At 39.1% G+C, this 24978-nt stretch overlaps 1 protein-coding gene across 6 annotated transcripts in view; it reads right to left on the reverse strand.

The window, feature by feature from the left end:
- epha3 (eph receptor A3) overlaps window positions 1-24605 on the reverse strand; it is a 101109-nt gene extending 76504 nt beyond the window's left edge. For 5 of the 6 annotated variants that reach the window (XM_086092113.1, XM_086092112.1, XM_086092115.1 and 2 more), the window contains exons 1-3: window positions 24422-24605; window positions 17849-17913; window positions 8591-9251 (exon numbers count right to left, since the gene is read on the reverse strand). In XM_086092113.1, coding sequence (XP_085948239.1) covers window positions 8591-9251; window positions 17849-17913; window positions 24422-24515 — 820 coding nt within the window. In that variant the 5' untranslated portion in view covers window positions 24516-24605. Of the gene's footprint in view, window positions 1-8590; window positions 9252-9877; window positions 9914-17848; window positions 17914-24421 lie in introns of those variants that run through there. The other variant, XM_086092116.1, reaches the window with a different exon arrangement.
- Window positions 24606-24978: the final 373 nt, after the last annotated feature.

Below are 24978 nucleotides of genomic sequence, written 5' to 3' on the forward strand. Positions count from 1 at the left end.
CTTATTCTTATTCAATTCGCCTTTACTTGCCTATCAAGCAGTGATGGATTGACTTCCCTGTTACATTGCATGTTTCCAAACATCCACAGTGTCAGTGCAGCATTTCCCACCATGTCCATCCTGCTGTCACTGTAAGGCCACACTAGCAAACGAGTGTACACACACATGCACACACAAAACACACTTCACGCACACACAAAAATCTATGTCAGGAAAACTTCAACACCCATCAATTGCGTATGTGGTTTGCATGCAAACATACATAGGGCCTATATAAAATGTTACTCTGTATTTTTACATTTTCTTTACTGTGGAAAGACACAAAACCACACACATCGAGTCCTTATGCGCACACGCTCACACACAAAGACTGACCACTGGGAAGTGGTGCTGTCAACTGGCCAGGCCTCTTCAACAAATAAACACCCTATCTATCCTTTCAATGGATGTGTGTGTGTGTTTGTTTCTGTGTGTTAAGTTGAATTCCTGAGCCTGTGGTTACCAGCAGCTTTGAAGTCCCGACATTACAAGGACCCAAGGGTGGCAGGTTTACCCGCCATCCCCAGCTTGCAGTGGAAGGCCCATAAAGAGGAGCGCAACAGGAAATGATGCCACAAATGAACAAGAAAACAACAACATCGCATCCTTAGCTACAACCTGCTAATTTGCCGCCTACAAATGCTAACAGCTACAAATTCAGTTTGTCACTATCTTTTGAGACAATTTTTGCTAGGTGTCTAAATATATATTTGGGATTTTTATCCCATCACACACACTTTAAAGACAATAAATTGTATTAAAACACGCCTAAACTTATTAAAACACAATTTTCAAAGTATTCATTAGCGCCTGTTCGCCCTCTCTTGCTCCCACAGTTCTCTAAAGTCTGCTCAGTCCAAACTGTTTATTTGTCCCTTCCAGTTGAAGTCTACTGTAAAACTGGCATATTAAACACAACAGAATCAAACGTTATATATTAAAACACCAAAATGTTCAATCAAACTGTAAAATGTCATCTAACCGAAGTCCGCTAGCTTTATGTTAACATACAGCATGAAATGCTACAAACAGAAATGAGACAGAAACAACGGAAATGAGTATAGATGTTGCAGTAATTATAACGTTCAAACAACGTTAGCTAGCAACACATATGAAGTGCACACAACATTACTCATAGGCACATATTCTCTTTGCTCTGTGGAAAAAAAATGGCTATTAACATGATATATGTTAGCGTGGGTGCTAGCAATGAACCGCAATATAGCAGCAGCATGCCGTACATTGGATGGGTCCATACATATATTAAAAGCACACTTATAACCACAAGGGTGAGCATATGAGTGTGTGTTTTATTTAACTTTCTGGCCCTCTCCTTCTCCACCACACACAAACACACGGGTACACACGCACACACATGCGCGGGCAAAGGGATCAGTACATGCTCCAGCGGTCAAAATTATTGCTGAGTTGCTTTGCTAAGTCAATTCCAGTCTTTGAATTAATGGTGTCTCTAATTAACTACACACTCATCCTCTTGCTTTTCTCTTTTCACTTTTTCCACACTCCCTTCTTTTTTTTCTTTCTTTTTTTTGCTCCCCCTCCCCAGTCAGATGTTCCTCCAGGCTGCTGTGTAGTGGAGTGGTATGATTACTGCAGGCCCCTCACCAAGCTTTTTAATTAGCTTTGTGTATACATCAAGGCTATGGAGGAGCCCCCAAAAAGTCAAGACTTGGAGTGAAGACTAGTAAGAATTTACATTGCCTGATTTTTATGAAAAATCTATTACAAAGCAACTTCTCACTGGACTGACGTTTTGTTTTTTGTTTTTTTACCATTTCACAATATGGTAATAAGACCATGATACTGGAGCACTCAATCCAAACCGTGTCCATTCTTTTCGCCTCTTCTCCTCTATTTCTTTCTTCGCTCCAAAATGGCTACATTCCAGTGAGCACCCGGCCAAAAGGCTGCAGCGAAGAAAGCCTTCACGCTAAACTAAAGTGACAGGGGAGGAGAGGACGGATGCAATGGAACACTAGCCTAGAACACAGCCATCGACAGTATAACACTTCATTTACCGAAACAAAAACAAAAAATGCACTGCATTCATACATCGGACCGCGAAATTTAATGATTTGATACAAACGTCTATGTTGAAAATATGTGTGCATTTTGCTGGATGTCTCTGTGCAATATTAAATAACCCTACACTCAACCACAAAAAGCGATGCAGCCCGAATCTGGTCAGCAAATAGTAAAAGACATTATCTACAGTAAAAGTATCATGTGTAGCTGAGTGCTTCTGGAACGGAGAACAATTGTTCCGTTTACGCTGGGAAGAAAATATAAAAGCTACAGCACACAGACATATACTATACAGATGCACGCTCATGTGTGAGCAGAGATGACATGCTCTCGAGAGGCGAGCGGTTATATAACGGTCAACACAAACAAAGGCAGACTTTCTAGGGGAGCCAAATAAATGTGATTTTATGGAACCCGGACAAATATCTGGCTAGGAAGCTTGTTTGAAAAAAAAAAAAAAAAAAAAAACTAGGTAATGTTTTTATTATTATTATTATTATTATTATTATTATTATTATTATTATTATTATTATTATTATTATTATTATTTGTAGTAGTAGTAGAATTGTGTGTGTGTTTTTTTGGTGTTTTTTTTTATCTGGAGTTTCCACTTTAAAATGAGAGAGAGAGGCAATCAGAGACAATGTTGTGACAAACAAAATCAAGTCAGACCAAACCAGGTCATAGCAATTTCTGCGGGGGCCTGATTTACTAAAGCAAAGATGGCCGGCAGACGTAGAAGCTGAATCGTTAACCGAGCCGACCCAGAATTGCGTCTGCCAAATGTGCTAAAATGCCTCACATTTCATGTTGCGCATTTTGGGAAGACTATTGCAAATGGAATAATTTAGCACGCACGGAGTGATTAATCAAATCTGTGACCGCTTGTGATGGTTGATTTGGTGTTTAAATACTACCTCTAAAAGCCAGATGCTAAGAGCACTGCTGTGCAGAGCTATGAAGAGGCGGCACAGGAAAAAATAAGAAGTAATGAATGAGAAAATGTTTTTTAAATATTCACATTATTTCAATGCTAGAAACTAAAATTGTCGTGGCATATTATTTCATTTATATAACAAACTGTATATCGCTTTCAGTGTTACCAGCAGTGCAATGTGATCTATTTCAATGAGTGAACACAAAATTTACTGTATAATCCTCAATTTTGGCCCTTACTTAAACAATTTTGTGCCCTTTATGTCTAATGTCACTACTACTTTAGCCCACAGAGAGAAAATATTCATCTTATTTGGCTTTTTTTTTTTCTCTGAGAGAGATATTTGGCAATTTAACTGTACTTGTATAGCCTATACTCAATTTTATTGCATCCTTGCTCAGGTCCAGTTCAACAATTATTCAGAAGATAATTCACAAAGACACCAGTATTACTATAAATTATAAATGGAGCAGGTTCCCCAATGCCACTGAACTTGATTAACTCCACTGATCTATAACAAAACAGCAAAATTTGAAGATTGAGATTTATTGGTTTTCCTTAAAATTACCTAGTGGAAAAAAAACACATTCATTGACATGATAGTCATATCTTGGCCATTTTATATACAGTGCCATAATATTTACCAACAAACAATCCCTTTACTCTAGTAAATCAGATGTGAGGAGAACATTGAGTCACGTTCAGCGTATGAATGCATTAATGTTTAAAGCATTAACAATGTGGCTGTCTGGTTAAGCTATTGTGTGACTTCATACATCAAGTGAGAACGTAAACTCCTCTCATCAACATGCAACCGGACAGCTGCTTGCATTTGCAAAATGCATATATAGCGGCACACACACACACACACACAAACACATTTATACACACACATCCACACTCTCCTTACAGACATCCGTTTGCTGTTTTAGGATCAAATTAAGGTCGCAGGAATTTCACACTGATGGCAGACAGGAGTCGCTTCACCTGCTGCAGTTTGTTCTATTGACAGATGAAAGACTGACTTAGTATAGATTAGATCTGGCCCCACATTCTCTGCGGAAAGGCTACTCTCAAAACATACAGTAATCTGGCCACCGCCGTCATAACCACTCACATGCTAAGACCCCAACACATTGGCCGCTGGGATGCAGATGATGGAATATCCATTCTGTGCCACTGGTCACATACACAAATAAGGCTTAAATGCACATTCTGATCATTCTATTGTCCATGCTTTCCATTTAATAACAAATACGGGTACATGCTTTTGACGGCACCTTGGAAAAAAAAAAACCTCATTTGTTTCCATAAACAGTTCACATCATGAACGGAACTCTAGACACACACATACGAGATTATAATGCAAGTGTACTCTATAGAGGCCCTTTAAACACACTGTGTCTGTATAAACAGAAAACCGCTCTAATGTTCTCTCTCGGCCCCTCTCTCATCACGCCAGAGGTGTCAGTTAATGGGAGATCCTGCATTAATGCTACAGCCGTGATGAAAAACAAAACATGAAATATTCAACAAAGAGCAGTTTGAATCACTGAGGCGCAAAAACATTCAATATCAACAACTCTCGCATCGCATTCCATGTCAACATTCTCTTTAATTCAATAGTGACCTGATTACTCAGTTGTGATTTTAGATGAACTTTTGTTTGGGCGTGTACCTGTAAATAAAGAGACTATAGTTAGATATATAAATATTTGAAATGGGATGTGTTTTTTTTATTCAGAATCGTACCTTTATACAACACCACAATACATTTGAAATAAAGTACTGTAGTCAAGATGTAAATCATGTGGAATTTTAGCTTTGATTTTAAGATGGTCCACAAAAATGTGCCATTTACTAGTTAGAAATTCCATTTTATGTCAAATGAATGCAGTTGAACTCATTTGCTCCCAAAAACGTATAAATACGCTCTATTTTAACCATTTTAACCTACCATGCTCTCAAAAATGTATTTTTTTACGTTTTGTATGTTTTGTTATGCAAGAGCATACAGAAGGCTTTGATGTAGCCGCAGCAGAGTGTAGGAGATCAACCAGGGCCATGTTGCAAAAAGCTCTTTCCCCCACTGTTTTAAAACAGATTTGTGAAATTAGATTAACTTTAACGACACACAATATTCCGTAAGCCTTGCAAAATCAGTCAAAATCCAGTATAACAGCCAGGTTGCTTCAGCAAAAAAGGCTGGGAGTGAATAAGTTTAACTGTGCATAGGTGGAATTTTCTTTCTTTTGGTATTGTCGTAGAATAGTGCAGTTAAAAGTCGGTATTTGCGCCGTTGTTGGAGTGAACACAGCCAACTTGATTCCCGACCAACCGAGGCTCCCATCATTCCCTTTAAATTCAGCTCAGGAGAGACACCTGGTCTACATAATGGAAGCATAACGGACTCACTGGAGTCCATGCAGGAGATTAGCATGTGTAGAGTATGTTTAAAAGTGTCTGTGGCACTTGGAGACTGCATTGCACTTATAATTCTGCGTCTGTGTGTGACAACCGGCGACATCCACTACACACGTCTGCAGGTCTCAGAATCAGACCAGCCTGCGCCTGGATCAAATACACTAAAATCGCATTAAACCACCTGGTCTCACCTGGTCTGAAGTTTAGTCTACTTTATGTCACCAAATTGTTAGGCACATTGTGGCCATTATAATGCAAGTCTGCCAAATTCCAAAACTAGTACACTAGACTTGCCCCGCCATGATAATGAAGATGTGCCCGTTTTTACAGCGAGCCAAAATATCGCTGTCAAACTTGTAAAAGTGACACAATTTTAAATATCACCTAATTATCAATACTTGGCTAATAAAGGCCACGGACATCATCAAGTTTCTTCCCTGCAGATGCTCTACAATCAGACCCTCTGTTGCTGCTTGTTTTCGGGTGTTCTTGCCTTCGTTTTTGATACTGCCACTGATATTGTGTGCGGCTAATATATGTCTTACACATGCCTGTATTTATCACCTTGAGCTGTCTACTGCAACATTGATATGCATTCAGCTTCCTTGCTATCGGTCTGTAAGGTGACCTAACTCCATACACTCATCTGTCTGTTAACACAGAGGGTCTGGGCAGTGAGCTGTACTCAGGGGCCCATGGTGGCTGCACGTGGGGGATGCAGGGGCCTGTTGATGCAGCTGTCCCACTCCAGAGTAACATAAGACCTTATTAGAGTCCATTAGAGCACTCTGAATTCAATAAGAGATTGTCCAGTACATCCAAACATTCACACAATTCACATGGAGTTAGGATGTGAAAGAAGGCTGATTGGCTCAAGTGGTTGGCATTGTCTCGCACAATGAACATTTGATATTGCATCTGCAGTATGTACGCCATTACAGCAGCCATGCTTTTAGAACTACTCTTATCATATTTAAGCAGTCACAGGTCATAACCCAGGTCAGAGGTAGACTGTTTCTAAGCATTATCAGAACAGCAACAACTCACGATAATCCTTATTTATCAGAGCAGAACGAGTATACATTTCTTTCCTCTCTATCTTTTGACATTTTGTTAGCACAGGATACCCGCATGATAGTGATAACAAAGCATGAGGACAGTCAGTCTGCCAGAAGTCCACCATCCCAGAAAAGAAGTTCCCTTGGCCCCAGCAGCAGGGGTTTAACCCGTGACACTCTCTTTGATCTTTAATTAACAACGAGCCTGGCTCTGGAAAGCAGAACGTGCATCAACATGGCAGTATTTGCAACCAGATATGATAAAAGAGATGCAGATATTCTCTCCCATACAAGAAGAACATTACAGCCATTGTGGAGAAGCTAGTGCAGAAATGTCTGCCTCAAACACATTAATATTCTGGAGGAGAACATATAGAATGACATAAACCACCGCTGCCAGCCACATTGAAGACAGCTTGGGGTTTTACAGCACATGCTGTGTCTGCAAGCACTTTTGGCTTTAATTTCAAAAAATGTAAACACATGCATAAACCAGAGGAGCATGAATTAAACAGGAAGTTGCCAGAAACCACCGATATGTGTAATCTCAAAGTTTCCAAAACAATTTTTGAAAAAGCAGAGGTGGCCATGTGATGGTCTTTTTATATAGATACAAAAGAGGCAAGAGGGATGAATGGGCGCAATGATGTTTGAGTTCTGTTCAAACTGTGTGGTAGCTCTGGAAAATGACATCAATTGCTATGATGTTCTAATTGTGTTTCAGGATGTCACGATATCCTGTGTCAGATTTTTGAATTACGTATTTGTCTCTGAATAATAAGAGATGTTCGCAGTGTTCACAGTAGCTAGTATAATGCTTTATGCTAGCTATTCACAGTAGCTAGCATAAAGCATTATGCGAGCTACTGTGAACACTGTGAACAAGTGAATTATGTTTTTCAAAGTGAAACAAGAGACAATTCAAATATTAAAAGTTGAAGTTGTGTAGTGTGGCTACTGAGATACGATCATCATCATCATTATGGCAGTGATCCTGTGAAGCCACTCAATGGGAATATCACAGTCAAAAACCATAGACAATGTCCTATTGTGCATACAAAACAAATAAATTAATGGAATAGTGATTAACATATCCCCTTCATAGTAAAGAGCAATGAGGACAAGTGTTTATCAAATGGAATGGACTGCTATTTATATAGCGCTTTCTTAGCTTTCAACTTCACGTATGGGAGACGAGCACTCTATCACGGAGCCACGCCACAAAAACAGTTGGATAATTAAAATGAATATATTAAACAATATATTTGAAAATGACATGAAATAATATACAAGAACAATAAAAACAAAAAAATAGAAATACTGAGTATACTTTCAAAAGCGTTGGTAAGTACTAATAAAACAGCCCATCCGCTCATTGCATACTTTTGCTCCAGCAACCAACTGTCAACAACTCACATCAGTCTTACGCATAATAATGACGTAAGCAGACCAAAATTAGGCAGCAGGATAGCTGGAAACCACCTCCAGGGTATCAATACACTTCCAGGGTGAAACTGAGTATCTCCAGACTTGATTTTACGCCGACTCACTCATGTCTCCTCCAACACCCACAACCACCACCACAGTTATTTCGTATTTTACCGTTCAGCCTCCAACCCTCTTGTGTGTTATCACTTCCATTCTTGGTGCTCTTGTTCAGATCTCCCCAAAGTTAATGATGTGACACAGAGCGGCTTACTATCAAACTACCGTGTGCTGAACACTACAGCCCAAGACCTGGATAACAAATCATGCATGAATGGAAAAATAAATGTGTGACTGCTGATTCATCCACCCCCACTATGATTTTCTTGGGTTATTTGTACTCACGCAGGACACACATGCATCAACTTAAAAATAAAGATTGGACATTTTATGTTATAAAAATTCTGGGCTGACAGATATGGGGTGTGAAAGTATTCACATCAAACACATATTTGTTAAATGTGCGTTATAAGGCATCCAACATTTCAAAGGCAAGTGTGTGATTCAGGGAAGCGGATTCAAGAATGTGTAAAAGAAAATAAATGGTACATGGGAAGGTGACAGACGCAATAATGCATGCAAGAATAAAATACTGTCTTACTTTGACAGGTGTTGCTTCTTTCTTCATAGCCTGGGTTGCACAGACACTTTCCAATAGGCACAAGCCACTCGCCCTCCGTGCTGCAGTACATTCGCGGCGGCTCCTCCTCTTTCGAGTTATTGACACATAAACCTTTCACCTCGACCAGTGACTGGGAGTCCACTGGCACCGTGTCAGGAAAGGATGCCAGATTCTTCACTGTCTTTGGGCACTTTTTAAAGTAAACCCTCACGGAGACTAACGCTACGCAGGCACCCACGTCCTGGAATGCCAGGTAGAAACCCTTCTTGGTCATGGGTCCCACTTCACGCACTTCAGTGTTGAGTTTGAGAATACGGTCGCCGAGGTCCATTTGAGTGAAACTTTCATCCGCGGCTATGGTGTCGATCTTGGAGAACTGGTGTTCTCGGAAGTGACTGCCTTGGTCGTCGTCAGTCTCCAAATAGAGAAGGTTGAAGGTCTCCTTGCATGTGCCCAGCACTAACGGGATGGAGTTGCAGTCCCTCAGTGTGAACTTCAGTTCCACGTAGATCTTCTGGGCTGACTGGCGAGGGATCCAGTTGGTGCGAAGCCAGTTGTTCTGGCTGTACTCCATTACATTGCACACCTGGAAAGTCCTGATGGGGGTATAATGCTCATCCACCCCACTGATCTCCTCCCACTGAAAAAAATTTGATGGAAAGGGACAAAGGACAGGAGTAGGGAAAGACGAATAGAGGCAAAAGATAGGAAAGCCGCAGAGGTAAATGCAGGACAGAAAAGGCAGAAAAAGTAAGGAAGTAATAAAAGATAGAAACCAAAGAAGTAAAAGATGAGGAAATAGAGATAGTCGGGAGCAATTTTGGGTGAACAGAAGAGGAAAGGAAAGCATCAGAGAAGCAGAAATAAGGAAAAATAGGGAAGGATAATAGAGACAAAAAAGAAAGTTATTACCATTCTGCAAGATTTACAGTCAAGTTATTTAGATTCAGACACATCCATGCTGAAATCTAAACACTTAAGGGTGAAAAATTCCACTACCAGATCTATTATAGAACACCAAATTGATCAAATCTTCTAGAAATGAAACAAATACAAAATATATTTTTAAAATCAGTACATTTTGCAGGCTGTTCTTTAAAAAAAAATCTTGTAGAGTTTTTTCCACCCCTTTTACTAACTGTTGATCTACAAGTGAGGACTGCAGTCGTTGGCTATCTACGTCATAGTAATGCTACTAATAGAAACGTGCGGTAACTACTACGAAAATAAAGAAGCTAGAAAGTATGGAGAGATTTCAGTGTATACCAGGAACGTTCATGGCTATCTTACATTTTCCCTCCACTGGAAGAAAGCGATGAGAGAGGAAAGGAGACAAGAAAGCGGGGTCATTCCTTTTGAATTCAACACAGTGGGAAGACTCATTTATCATGCGCTTTGGCTTCGCAGTTCAGGAAAATAAACAGTGAATCAGAGAGATGATGAATGGGAAAATACCTGAAACACTGGGTTCATTGTGGTTAAATTGACAGACATTAGAATGATTGGGTCGAAAGCAGCGGTTCTTAACCTGGGTTCGATCGAACTCCAGGGGTTCGGTGAGTCAGTCTGAGGTGTTTGCCGGAGGTCAAGACACACACCTGACTCTAATGTTTCGTTATGATATTCCCCACTTGGCCAGCAAAAAAGGACAATGGTCGGAGGAATATGTGCAATATGAATTCACATGTATAACATATGGTGTTCCACAGGGTTGAATTCTGGGGCTTTTGCTGTTTTTTGGGTTCCTTCCTAAGAAATCAGCAGTGGTTGTTTTAAAGTGCTCTATAAATATGGAGTTGATTGGAGTGATAGGAGTCAGCGTCCTAACTGCATGATTTGCAATGCCAAGTTGATTAATTCTAGCTATCTAGAAAAACTAAAGGAATAATTAGTTAAACTGCATGGAGATAGTGAATAGAGGAATACAACACTTTCTGAATTCAAGGTAAGTGAGCCAGATTTGATGAAAAGGCTATTCTCCTTGTTCATTTTGTTCACCAGTAATAGGAACCTGGCGGGGTTCAGTACCTTCAACAAGGTTAAGAAGCACTGAGTCTAAAGGAATGCTTTGTTCTCTTCTGGTAAAATGAAACAGAAATGATGGGCAGCACTTTTGAGTGACAAAGAGACTGTCTTGATACGTGGAAACAAAATTATCAGCACTTTTTGACAAGTGTTACTTGAAACTTAAAACCTTCCGGAACAATACTGTATGCGCATTCATATATAGTTCGTGTGGAATGCCCACTGTAGACACACAGCAGGTGTTTTTAAAGTGTGAACACAGCATGACAAGGTTTGAACGCTCCTGCTCTCTATTACTAATTTTGTTGTGATTGTGTGTGTGCAAATCATATCTTTTGAGTGTTCAAGGACCTCTCAGGCTTAAGGATTGCCACTTGCTTTTCATCTCTTAGTAAAGACCTCAAGTGAAAGCCTGGAGAGCTGGCGAGGCGACGCTAGCTCAAGTAGCGATAGCGCCAAAGAGCAGAGCGGAGTGATGGAGGAAGGAGAGAACACCATAAGCTACAAAAAAAATGGCCCTTGAAATCCCATTGGTGTTTATCCACCACTGTATTAGTTTCACAGCGTCGCCTCATTCAACAGTGTAGCCTAATAGGTCCAACAAAAACAGGCAAAGGAAGACATACTTGAGTGCCGTGGCTAAATAAAGTGAACATTTCAATGCTTTTTTTTTTTAGGGAGTATTGTATTTATTCCTGCTCTTAAAGGTGCATTGTGTCATTTAAAAAGGTAATATTACAGCTTTTTCTACACCATGCATGCTCCACCAATGCCCAGATGAGTACAAAGAGCCCTAACTGTTTTACTCTGACTGCACCTATCAGCTTTTATCTTCCCTTTATAGAGTTTGCGGACCCTGCACAGTTTCTTTGGGGAGGGGAGGGGTTGAGTGGAGTAGCGGGCATGTGGCGTAGTGCTAGCATTAGCCTGTGGTGTTTGCTAGCGTACGACACTGCATACATTAGCTGCTAACTTTCTACAGTTGGGATGCTGCAGTTACGCTTTGGGCCAGAGGTGGCAGTCGTGAGTAAAAAAAAATGTGACAGTACCTGTGACCCTGATTATGATATGCCATAGTAAATGGATGGACTACTAGAGTTTGTTCATGTAATTAAAAATATATATTATTATTATTATTATTATTATTAATTCATTAATTAATTAAATCAGTTGTCTTTTTTGATTTTTCATTTGACCCCATTGAAGATAAACAGTATAGAAAATGGATGGATGAATGTTTTTCCTCCAAGTGTCAGTGTTATTAATTTCACTGCCTCATCAGTCCCGCCCTGCTTCTTCTCTTTTTAGCCAATCAGCAATCAGCCTTTCACTGTGTTCTACCCAGAGGTGCGTTTTCTGTGTGGTAACTCATTTGAGTCTACTTAGTGCCTCATTTGTAGTTCAGTGGAGTTGGATCATTGTTGTTTATGCTGTCAACCACTGCCTTTGTTATTCTGCGAGAAAATAATTTTCCCTTTGCGTGGTTCTGCTTGCATACAAGACATATGTCCCATCTTTCACATTAAGACATTCCTCTCATTGCGACAATTCCATGTCTATAAAATGGATTTATACATAAATGACCTGCTGAAGCGAAGCAAAGTTTGTAGGACTTGTGCCTTTATCGCCATTGTACAATTAAAACAACTAAATTGCTGGCTTTTCTGTGTTTAGTTTATTAATTAGAAACATGGGAAGCTATTAAGAATACTTTTTTTGAAACATACAATTTGTAACTATTAGCGAAGCTCATCCAACAGATGAGGAAACCCAACTGTGGATATGGAGACGCTTGCTTCCCAAACATGTCTCAATAATTAAAAGCAACAAGCGGACAAGTCTTTTGTTTATCACCAAGTGGGTGAAACTCCCCTCCCGTTGGATCCTAATTGACATATAACAACACTAGGACCCTACATCGGACCTTGTGACCTCTGCCCCCTGCCCCCCATGGTCACAGCTGGGCCACTGTTTGGTGTGATGCTGTCCCAGGTTGCTCTGATCTTTGCTGTAGGTGAAGCAACTTAAGGGACAGTAAAATGAGAGTGCGGTAACATGAGCTGTTCAAGAAATGACAACTATGGCAACAGGCACGTCTCAGCAGTTCACCAGTTCACCCGCTTCAAAGGAAGGTCAATGAGAGTTAACGGGCCAGTGTAGAGGCCAGTATAGGGTAACAATGCTTTTAGAACAAGACTTTAGGAAACAAGACAGAAGGTAAGCATCCTGAATGAATTCAGCAATAATGGTTGATGAAACTTTGCAGTGAGTCTCAATAGTCTATACTTTAAAACTCAACATATATAAACAAAAATCACGTTTCTATAAAACATAGAGGGGACTAATGACGATAGCGGAGTAGTTAATGGTTTGATCACTGCCCACAGTAAGTTGGAGCCATCTTACACTCTGGCCTCTGTAGGGGTCACCGGGGGTCACAGACGCGACAACTGCTGCATATCAGTCAAAGGGCATTTGGTCAGCCTCCGTTATCCAAAAAGAGCACACGTTGCATGCTTCCTCTGCTTGGCTTTGCTGCCAATCTTCAAGAAAATTGGCTGATTTTTAAACAAAATGTGAATGTGTTTAATGTTCACAACACAGATGAACTGGTGTAAATAAAACCATGCCAGCGTCAATCCAGGCAAGATTGTGTACAAGTTGCAATTATTACCATATGCAACTTCTATGATGTGATGGGAAAAGTCACTTTTTGGCAGTCTTGGGGCGCTATAGACAATTACAAGGATGTCTTTTTATTTAGCAGTCACATTGACTCAATGCTCCTTTATACTGATGCCAACATAACAAATGTGTTGCAGGGAGAAATATTGAGGAAAACTTTGATGAAAAAAATGATAATGCTTTTCCTGCATGAAAATCTGTGATGTAGCGAGACCATTAAAAAACATGTTTTTCAGGGATGGAATGAAACGTTTGGCTGATTATTGGCGCCAATATTCAGCATTTTAACAATATCGGCATCTGCCTTTTTGAAGAATCTTAACAGATCAATTTGAAACTATGTTAACTTTAAGGAACTATCAGTGCGTATTTATTTAAACTTTAGAAGAGATGCTGCTCACGCCGGGAATTCTCTGCAGCAACTTAAAATTTATTTATTTTTTTTTTAAGTGGAAAATGTTATTTACTGTAGGACACAATATGGAGCAATTTAGTTTTTTGTATTTACTATTTTTTTATTTAACTTTTTAACACATGCTAATGACCCGGGGAGGTCACTAAACTTTTAGTTAGAATTATAAAACAAGTATGTCTATTGACATTAAAAAAAAAAGTAGTTCATAAATAAATAATAATAATAAATAAACGTATGCTTTAAACAGTTAGAGAGAGTTAAATAAAAAAATACAAATAAATAATAATAATAATATTTTTTTATGCCAATATTTTCCATTTTTGTGAAAATGAATATCGGCTTCACATATCAGTTATCGGTCACGTTGGCGACTAATAATCAGTATCGACCCTGAAAAAAAAAGGTCTTTATCCATTTGATTTAATAGTTGTGTCCCTCCAACACATTAAAAAAAACACAATTGAGCATAAAAATTAAAAACTGCAAGCCTCTGTGTACATGCATGTGCCTTTAAGAGGCAGTACCCAATGAGGTGGTGCATGAACTGAGTCTGTGTGTGAGTGTCTGGGCCTGAGCTGTGGCATGAAAGTGCTCACTGTCTTCCAATATGTTTTATTGTTCTTTTGCCCTTTCATGGATGACTGAAAAGTGCTTTGGGGATTGCGGTTCTCCTTTCCCACATACAACTTAAGGGTACAGTAAGTATACTGTAAAAAAAAACAAAAAAAACATGGAGAATATTCGAAATAGTGGTGGTGCAAATGATAGAACATAATAATAATAATAATAAATTTAATTTATAAGTGCCTTTCAAGACACTCAAGGTCACCGTACAACATCATAAAAATAAAAATAAACACTACAATTAAGTGAAAACATTTCAAATTTTTGGGAGGCAAAGCAATTTACCGCAAATAAAAATATATACTGTATAAGTTACATAGCTTTTCTTCGTATACGTTTTTTCATGTTATTTTTGAAGGTATTTTTTTTTATTGTTGTTATAATCCGTTCATGTCTACCGCTTATCCTGCTTTGGGTCACGGGGAAGCTCAAGCTTATCACAGCTGACTGTGGACTTAATGCAGAGTATGTGAGGATTGTTTGCTGGTCAATCACACATCAAGATAAACAAAATTCACTCACTGTGTGGGAATCAATCTCACACTTGCTGCACAAGTCAGCCATGTGTACCAATACATTGTCCACGACCTAAAATTCGAACTTTTTTCGAGTTTTATTTCAACTTCATTCATAAACTTTTGCTCAAGTTTATGATCTCGGGATATGCAAAGTTGTTGGCCACTGCCGCAATGTAGTTGTATTCTCCACTGGCTTCCACGCAAAATAGACTTAACCATGTGTACCCATTAATTCTATTTGCATGTCCAGGGAGCGTCTGGGGTGTTGGTTTGTTGCTGAAGAATGCTTTCAGAGCACTCAAGAATGTAATCTGTAACTCTCTTTAGTCTTGTGGACGGCTAAGCTCCCAGGACACTGCTCAGCCATCAGCCTGCCTCCCAAACAGATAAGAGTCTATCTGGATCACACACATTGGCATATACTAACACACAGACACTCATCATTTCAGCTTGTCTGCACTGCGAACATCCTGGGAGGCTGAACTCTTTAATTTGCCCTGACCGGAGCGTGTTGTGTCTCAGCGGACCAATAGCCACTGCCTCTCCCGTCAATGTGAAGGGGCGTGCGTGCGTGTGCGTGTCAGGGCTCGCTGCCACATTATGAGAAATCATTTGTGCGCAGCACTGTCCCAGGGCAGGCTGCTTATCGGAGCAAGTCACTAGATGACGTGAGTAATTACAGATGATTCACCTTGAGGACTTCATCATCAGCATTCTTTCACTCACATTCTGTCTCTCATCCTGCTTTTCTCTTCTCTTTTCTTTACGTCCGTCATATCGATCAATCCCTGTCTTTTTGATCTCACATTCAGTAAGGACATTGCAGCATTGGTACCTCTGCCCTTCTTATTTATAGAGCTGTCAAAAGTAATCGATTAATCGAGAAGTAATTGATTATCAAATTAATCAACAACTTTGGAGCCTTTTTTTTTTATTGGATTCTGATTTTAGCATATCAACAGTAATTGTTGACTGATTTCTGTAGTCCTTCATGAAAGAAGACTGATTATCTTCTGTGTTTAATCAAAATAAGACATTTAAGAAAAAAAAAGCTGTTCTTAATTTGGACAACAATGACCGAACCGGTAACATAGTACAACATCAATCCACCTTGTTTTAATCACTATATGAATACAAAGAACAAAATAGGGGGAAATGACAGGACTGTGACAGCACGGGTTATTTATTTTCTATTTTATAATGTCATTATTGTATTTTAATATAATTTTCACATATTGCACTTTACTATATTCTTTACATTTCTGGTAACTTTTACTCCACTACAACTCCTCAATAAAATGTATACTTTTACTCACATATATTTTCCCTAACCATCTATTTCTGTTGCTCATTACTACAAAATAAAATCTGCAAAAAATAAAATAAAATGTTTTTGGACATGGGTGGGACCTGCGTTTATTGCTAACTTCAATTGGTTTTTACTCCGATCATTCAAAGGCGGAGCTATGTGGTGGCCAGTGGTGGCTATCGGGCCACCCCCCTGACCACCACACATTTTCTGCTTAGTGAATTGAGGTCTCACAAGAATTGTTGACATCACGCATGTCACAATTTGATCTCTATTCGATTCTATTTTAAGACTTTTTTTTTAATGTTGGATTTTGCATTTTTAGTCATTTTGTATGATATATTTTTTTCTCCATGGATACACATCTTTCTAGCTTCCACTGTATTATTACTTTGCTCATTTAAGGCAAAGTTTACATACCTTATTTGTCTGACGCCTTTCAATGTATTTAACAAATGATTCAGGAAATTGTAACTGTCTTCACATTAAGTATATTTTTAATATTAACTTTATATGTAAAGTTAAAACTTCATGTAGTGCCAGTCATATGGTGCGATTGAGGAAAAAACTTCTGGCAGCTCTTCTGAGCAAATGAAAATTATTTTAAGTCACAGCCAAAAAGTAACACTTAATCAGGGAAAAAAATAAGAAAATGCGCTTATGTGAATGTGTGTGTGCGTGGGTGTGCGTGTGCATATGTGAGTGCGCCGGTCAGCCCTGAGGCACAGTAGTCTAACCAGTTAGACAAATAAACTCTGAGCGAGAACCCACTGCAGACACTTTGTAGTGGAGAAAGGCTGACAGATGAGTCTGCAGATTTTTTTTCCTTTTTATCCCAAAAGTATGGTGCAAGTTCATTTCAAAAAGCACACTCAAGTGTGAAATTTACATAATGCAAATTGTTGTGGTTTAAAAATAAAAAAAGATTTCTGTGGATGCATGCAATCGTTATTGTTTAGTATCCCAGAAAAGCTATATCACTGGTATGCAGGCAGGATTTAGTTTTGTTCTGTAAAATCTGAGAGATTCTGTGAACCTTTTGTAGGTTTAGTAAAATTAAGTCAAATGTGGCACGCTATGAAATATTTTTTTAAACAAAGGAAATGGGTCAAACAGCGCTACTTTAATTTGTATTAAGTTATTTCAACTGCACTTTTGTTCTCCAAGAACTTTATTTTGCTTTTGAACATAAATAGCTGAGATTTTTTTGAATAGATGGTATTATGACAATATTAATTTAACTGAGCATTGGAAAAATTTTTTGAATGCGTATCGTGCCAGAAAGAGGTTAAGCCTATTGAACATTCCGGCAAGGATGCTTTTGTCCAAACAACCCAAAATCCCTTAATACCATAATCTTTCTTTTAACACACACAAATACAGTTAACACCAATACAAACATTTTCTCTTAAGCATCTCGACCATATGGCGGGTGCTAGACGTTTAACCTTTAACCTGTGAGTTGGAAAATGGACCAAAATGTCTAAAGAAATGGGTTAATCTACACTTGGCTTATTTGTCTGACATTACATTGCGAGAGAGAGAGAAATTGTGAAAACAATCAAAACCCACATAAAATACCGTCACAGTGGAAATAACAGTAGCTCCTCAATGTCAGTAGCATCACACGTCTAAGTTAACTCAAGACAGAGGATACTCACCCCATGTGACGGGTAGGAAATCCATCCTAACTCTCCTTGGCTTGCTTTAGAATCTAACAGGTTCACTGTGTGTGGGGGGGGTGGGGGGGCGGGAAGAAAACAAAGAACATATGAGTGTCTAGTCCTTGTTAGCCCCAATTAGCCCCTTATCTAATCCCACAGGAGAGATCCCCGACCTCAAGCGCTCTTGTGCTGATCATGTCACTGTTTACTCAGCTGCCACACAATACACATATTCTGTGCTTGGCAACAGTAAAGGCAGAGTTGCGAGTGACACGCAAGCATACAAGCAGAAGTTGCTAGGCACAGATACCAGAAAAGAAAACACGCGGCAATGAAAAAAAAGGTCATTTTTCCCGATGTGAGGTTCTGACCCGTTTTGCAAGTTGTCAGACCAACATCGTGTTGTTCGTTTTGAGGGGAGCGGCGCAACTGCTAGTTTCGGAAAAGTGCCATACAACAAAAGATAAAACAAATCGAAGCGCAGTTCGGGCCTTTTGCTAGTAAAGTATCCGGACTGAGATGACAGATAAAGAGTAACTTAATTTATGTTGTGATGCAAAATATACGGAAAGTTCCACCCACAACATTTAGAAAAGAGTGGAGAAAAAAAAGGCATAAAATTTGCAATAAATAATGAACAGGTCTTGCCTCAAAACAAATATTGAACATTTTATGATTATAAACACATTCTTCCAAAGAGGATAAGCTGGCATTCAGTATTCTTTTCCCCAGAAGGACACTCTACTTGACAAAACATATGTGAGAAAACTATTGTGGGTGAGTTACAGTTCCAGAAGTTTGGTTCTGATTATTCATCCCAGGTTGACGGTGAGATGTGACGAGCAGTTTCTTGGCTGGAAAACATTCAGTCCTGTCAGCGCTATTGGCAAAGTGGGGGGGATCAAACTTGACTGCAGACCAATTTTCATTTGCAGTGATTATGTAGCGAGCATTTTATTTCTAATTTGTATTTACACAAATGGAAAAATGTTCAAGTGAGCCAAGGAAAGAAATTTGCATCGACTCAGTGTCAGTGTTTTCACAAGTTTCTCAAACATGATTTGAATAAAGGAGATAATCTGATCTAAATGCCGATTCAGGGGTTTGCATTTTAAAATGCGTTGGTGAGCGTCAACCCGACAAACCTGACACGGGTCCTATACACAAGCTGTCAGCGTAGTATGCCATGTAATTTTCATTACAGTATTGCTGAGATGCGAGGAAAAAGCAGGGCGAAGCAGTAGTAGCCACACACACACATCGTAGGGATAGCCACAAATCGCTATTTCGTTGGACTGGAACCTTTGAGGTCAGGGGTGTTCAAACTTTTTGGTTTGAGGAAGGAAGCAAGGACCATCTTTAAATTCTTTGACTTTAATATTTCAAACATAAATTGTTAATATTTTCTGGTGAATTTGATCAACTTGATTAACAGCTTTCTGTTAAAGGTGATAAGGCAAATCGTTTGGGATTTATTTATTTTATTTTATTTTGGGGTGTCCCACAGCCCTGCATCGCACTAGAATAAATCCGGCCCTGCTCCAAACAGCAGCCGAAACCCAACACAGTATTTCGAACCGAAACAAGCAAAAACTGCTGTGGTAAGCTTCTAAAATTGAAATGTACTTATTTGCCACAGTCTTTTGAAGAATACTGTAATTGTGTTTGTCGTAAATAGTTTATTTGTATCTTTGGGAATTTTGAAAAGCTTACTTTAAAAAAAAAACGTATTAGTACTTGGCCGCGCCAAAGGACATTTTTAGTATATGCCGCGAGTCGCTGAAAAATGGATGGCAGAGCGCAAATTGCCCCCGGCCTGTGGTTTGGACACCTGAGTTTTAGGTACAATTATGTTATTTTGTTCTATTCAGAAAAAAAAAAGTTACGTGACTATTGAACACATTGAACTAGTTTTTTCTGTTCACAATAAAATAATCAATAACAATGTGGAAAAACATAGTAAGGAAATAATGTATGAGAAAGTGAAATGAAGAAAAACATTATTATTCCCTCAGTGAGTCCAAACACAAAAGTGAAAATGCCCCTGATGAGATTTTAATATATACTGACCATTTTCTCATGAATATATTCAAACCATAATTCCCTAACTGCGACCCTTTTGAAAAATATGGCAAAATATGACATTTTTTGCTCCAAGATATGCGTTCAGCACAGAATGTCTGCCGTGTTGGTGAAATGTGCTGCTGCCAAACTCGACGATTTTGTGGGGGTGTCTTGTTGTGGGTTTCTGCCTATATTCATGGACCACACATTGGCGCATTAACAAGTTACTCGAGTTACAAGAAAAGTGTCCAATTTGGACATAACAGTGAGTTTCCTATTGCATTATAATGAGATCTCATCTTATCTCATCCCACACAAACAAATGGTAGCTATTTATTTGCATGCATGTACAAAAACACATACTAGATTATAGAGAAGTGACGCCAGAACCAGACAATATAAAACTTCTGTATGCCATTGTGGAGTATACATTTGCTGAAGATGGTACCGTTTAGTCACATTCCACTGCCTAGTTTGTCAAACAAGACTTCCCCTGCACAAGCAGCATTATCAAAGCCAACCCTCTGCTCTCTGAGCACATCTTGTAGTTTCACACTGGAAAAAAAAGCTGCGTCGATCTACATTTATACAAAACTGAATTTGGATCCACCTGAACTCTCGCCTCCTTAGCCAATCAGCACGTTTGAGTGGCAGCAGACACATTCCTATTAGAGTCTAATGAAGCTATCTGTTCATGTCAGATAATAGCAGCTCAGCATCCAGGGCCATTGCTTCCAATTTACATTTCTCAATGAGGCGAGCCCACCACTCAAATTGAGCCGAGCGGGGGAATTTGAGAGCAGAAAATTAAACAGCTCTTATATCGCATGCGGGGGGGGGGGGGGGATGCTCCATCCAGCTGCTCTCGGACGAGAATTCAGCACACGCATATAAACACTCAACTGGAGCACAGTTTTCCGGAAAAATACACACATTCACACCAAAGTCCTCATCAAAGTGCGCACACTTGAAAACATGTTCGTTTATATTATATGCATATGTTGAACCTGAAACATACAAAACAACTGAAAAGACACAAACTAAGACCGAGGCGTGCACACGAGCGGAGGCAGCCCCCTCGTTCGTGTACTCGCACTTAGCATGCTAGCATGACGTTGCTAGCCCCTACCGGTGCGAGGGAGTGCCACTAACCGGGAAACGGTATAGTATTTTTAGACAACTGAGTCAGACTATGCGAAATGTAAAGGTAAATCTTCATATAACAGATAGGTTGGCTGTGATCATAAAATGACCTCAAGTAAAGGTCAAACTGCTATAGGCAATCAAAATATCCTTTTTTTTTTTTTTTTTACAATTATCAATCTTTTTTTTTTTTTATGGACACCACTTGTTGAGGGAAATATTTGTAATACATGTTCACTTTTTAGTGTGTATGTTAAATTAATGATATCAGCATTTTTGATATGCCTAACAAAATAATGAGAACTATTGACGGTCTCAGATAAAATCACATGACGAATAGAATAGAATAGAATAGAATAGGCAGATGGTATATGCGCTATAAGTCAAAGGGCTTTGTCTTGATATGGCTGTGAGCATGTGAAGGTTGGCAGGCTGCACTGCAGGCAAAGCATGGCGACTTGTGTCTGTGTTAAAGGATGAAGTGTTCACCTCCCATTATGAATAATTCAAACGCAGAGTCGCTCTGTCTGATGTTGCTCTGCGTGCCCAACCCCTCTGGCCCCATTCTTCTTTCTTTCTCTTTTCGTTTATAGTGTATAGGCTATTTATCACACACCTTTACGTTCACAATAGTGAAAAAAAAATGAAAACATGAACTTGTGGTTTCCCGGAAAATAACCTGTCTTTTATAACACTGTTTCTTGTCAACGTCACTCCAGCTCAGTGATTGGTTGTCAAACGTCACGTCACGTGACGTTGCGTGTTTTTGGATGTTTTTAAAGGAATCTGTTTTAGCCTGATTTCAGCAGCTTTCAAAAAAGGTGCCATCGCTCATAAACGTTGAACTTCTCAGCGGGGATCCTCTGCGGGGCTCGCGGGGCCAGAGCTCCCCAACCGCCGCCCAAAAATAGCGGGTCCGAGGCCTCGCGACGCGCAGCAACAAGGGCCAAATTCACAACACGTTACTGTACTTGACAATACAAGAACTAAAACAATAATAATAATAATAAATAAAATAAAATCGTATCTGCTTCATATGAAGGCAAAACACAGAGATGTCCTCTAAATTACCCTCAATTCACAAGACAATGTAATAAAGAATAAAACAAAGAGGAACATTATGAATTGTGTTTTCAAAAATTTTGGGCTAATCTGATAAAATTGACCACATCTAAGTAAATACGTATTTTAAGAGTAAATTAGATAGGAATTATCTAATTGTAATTAAGAGGTGATGTCAAAAAATAATCGATGACCTCAATTTAAAAAAGTAAAATAGTCCCACGCATTAAAGATTATATTAAGAGGTCATTAAATTGCAACTACACATTGTCTTTATCACTTTTCATTATGATACTATTATTTCATTAACCAGAAAGAGAAAAATACATATAAATTAAACTGTTGCAATTCTTAAACGTCACTATAACTTTATTCTCAACTTGGTTGCCATACACACAAACACACACACAAAATATTAAAGAACTTTTTCAGTGAGTGCTACAGGAAAAAAAATGCGAATATCCCACAGGCTACTCTATTTTCTATTTGTCCAATGATTATTTTTTTCCAGTTCATTTGAAAGCACACACATACACACTGCTATATACACGGTATTCAAGACCATAGGCCTACTCCAATATAATAGAATATACTTTTAGACTTCGTTCTTGGTGTGACTATTAGCTCAGCTTGATCTTAGAGTAAAAAAAAAAAAGTATATCTGTAAAACATCATATTGAGAGTTCAATATATTTGCAGATGTAGTTATTTATTTATTACAACTTTTTTTTAATTATAGGGAAGATCACATATAGGTCAGAAGTTAAATTATAAAAACGAAAGAAAAACAATTCAGGCCAAATAATAATAATAATAATAATAACAATACTTTTGAAATAGTTTAACTACGCCTTCACAAATGTTTTAGTGTTTAATTGTTTCTCTTATTTTGCATGCTGGCAATAAAATACAAATTATAAAGTGACATTTCTCGGGATGACAGAACAATCCAAACTCATCATACAACGTCTATGTCACCTTTTCCGTTCTGACTGTTGCTGTCCCATGTGAATATGTGACATCATTGTATGTCTAACTTTTTCAAACTCCAAGCAAGTCATAGCCTTCTGATTGAAAATGTTATTATTGCCGACTTAAAAAAAAAAAATAATTAAAGAAGCGTTTAGCGGTGTTAGAAACCACATTCAGAGATTACATTGACGGGCTCATCTGTCAATATCTGCCACAAAACATGTATTGATAGCCTAACCAAAAGGGGTCAAATACATTCAGAAAAATGGATAAACGGAAAGAAAGTGACATTGGTTGCTGAAAGTAAATACATGTAGGATAGCTACTCTAATCACGGTAGGCTATAATAGACAATATGGAATAGGCTACATGTTAATTTATGCACTTCGACCCTGGCCGATAGTGCCACAGTCATCCAGCACGCGCGTACTCGTCTGCTTGTTATTTTGATCTCTCAACTGTACCAACCAATATCTGGCGTTAACTATGAAGCACAACAACTTTTTTGCAGTTGCTGTAGACCTACAGGACATGTGCGACTTTCACTTGTTTGCGGGGCATTATCAACTGTTTAAACAGGTGACTCGATCCACGTCCAGTGGACTGCGCTTCTCCTTCTGTCGCCTTTCACAAAGCCCCCAAGCCCCCCCCCCCCCCCATACACTGTAATAGTGACAAAGATCGGGCAAAAATAGAGGTGACTCATTTCATATTCCCGCGCCAGTCATATGTACCGTTACTTGTTTTCGTGTGTTGAGTTACATTATAATATCGGAATACTTCGACGCGCGTTCCAAAAACCCCAACCATAAACGAGCTGTTTTGGCGAAGCGTGTGAAAACATAAAGAACAATGTGCGCGTATTTACGCACGTGCGTCTCCTACATCGTTTACTGCTGCTTCAAAAATAGATTTGCAATCTGGATTTACGTGGCTTTATTGAACAGAACAGATCGGCGAAACCTGTTGTTTATTTTGATCTTCTTTCCCACCCTGGTGTAACTCTGCGATGTCTTGGCGACATGTCTGGTCGGCAATCCGTACATTCTCCCCCATTCAAGCACTTAATCCTTATTGGAGCGATAATCCGAAATTACGGAACTCTGTCTGGCGTGTTGTGTCTATTGTCACAATGTTCAGCGATGGATACATATGTAGGCTATACTAACTCTCTTATGACATAGCCTACGGTACATCACCTTTTCCATTGAAGTGTTTAGTTTGAATTACTCACATTTGGACAAGTCGGACTCGAGCGCAAAGCACCGGCCAAAGAACGCACACTAAAGAGCACATGGACAGACAAAAAAGAAGGCAGACTTTGCTTACCTTCATTTGGAGGGTAGACGACGCTGAAAGCTGGAAGCGCGACAGACAGTAAAAGAGGTAAAATGAAAAGCTGTGATCGCGAATTGCAATCCATGGCGGCGCATTAGAGGTGCATAACTCCATGAAGCCACTGACTGGTCTGAGAGCTTCTACTATGCGCGCTGCTCTCGCCCACTCTACAAGATCGTGCAGGCGCTTTTTCCGCTGGGTCCTACAGAGTCGGCAATAAAAAGGGAGTAAAGGGAGGGGGGAGAGAGAGCTATGCTCAACTCCACCGGTCAGTCTATAGATGAGTGGTCCGCAACTGTCACACGAGTTTCGTGACGTGAAAATGTGCAAATCTGTTCGATTTACAAATTAAGGTTGACACCAATTGCTGTAATAAATAAAATTCTTGTAATTTTATTACAAATGATAAATATGGCAGTTTCTGAAGATAAAGGAAAAAAAACTTTTTGGAGGAGAGAGAGAGACCATTTAAACGCAGAGTGAAAGCAAAGGAACACATATACAAGACATTAAATATCCTTCAGTGCTATTCCTTTTTCTCTAGATTT

This window comes from Leptonotus elevatus, chromosome 12 (assembly GCF_054856555.1).
Source record: "Leptonotus elevatus isolate MCC_2025b chromosome 12, RoL_Lele_1.0, whole genome shotgun sequence".
NCBI classification, from domain to species: Eukaryota; Metazoa; Chordata; class Actinopteri; order Syngnathiformes; family Syngnathidae; genus Leptonotus; species Leptonotus elevatus.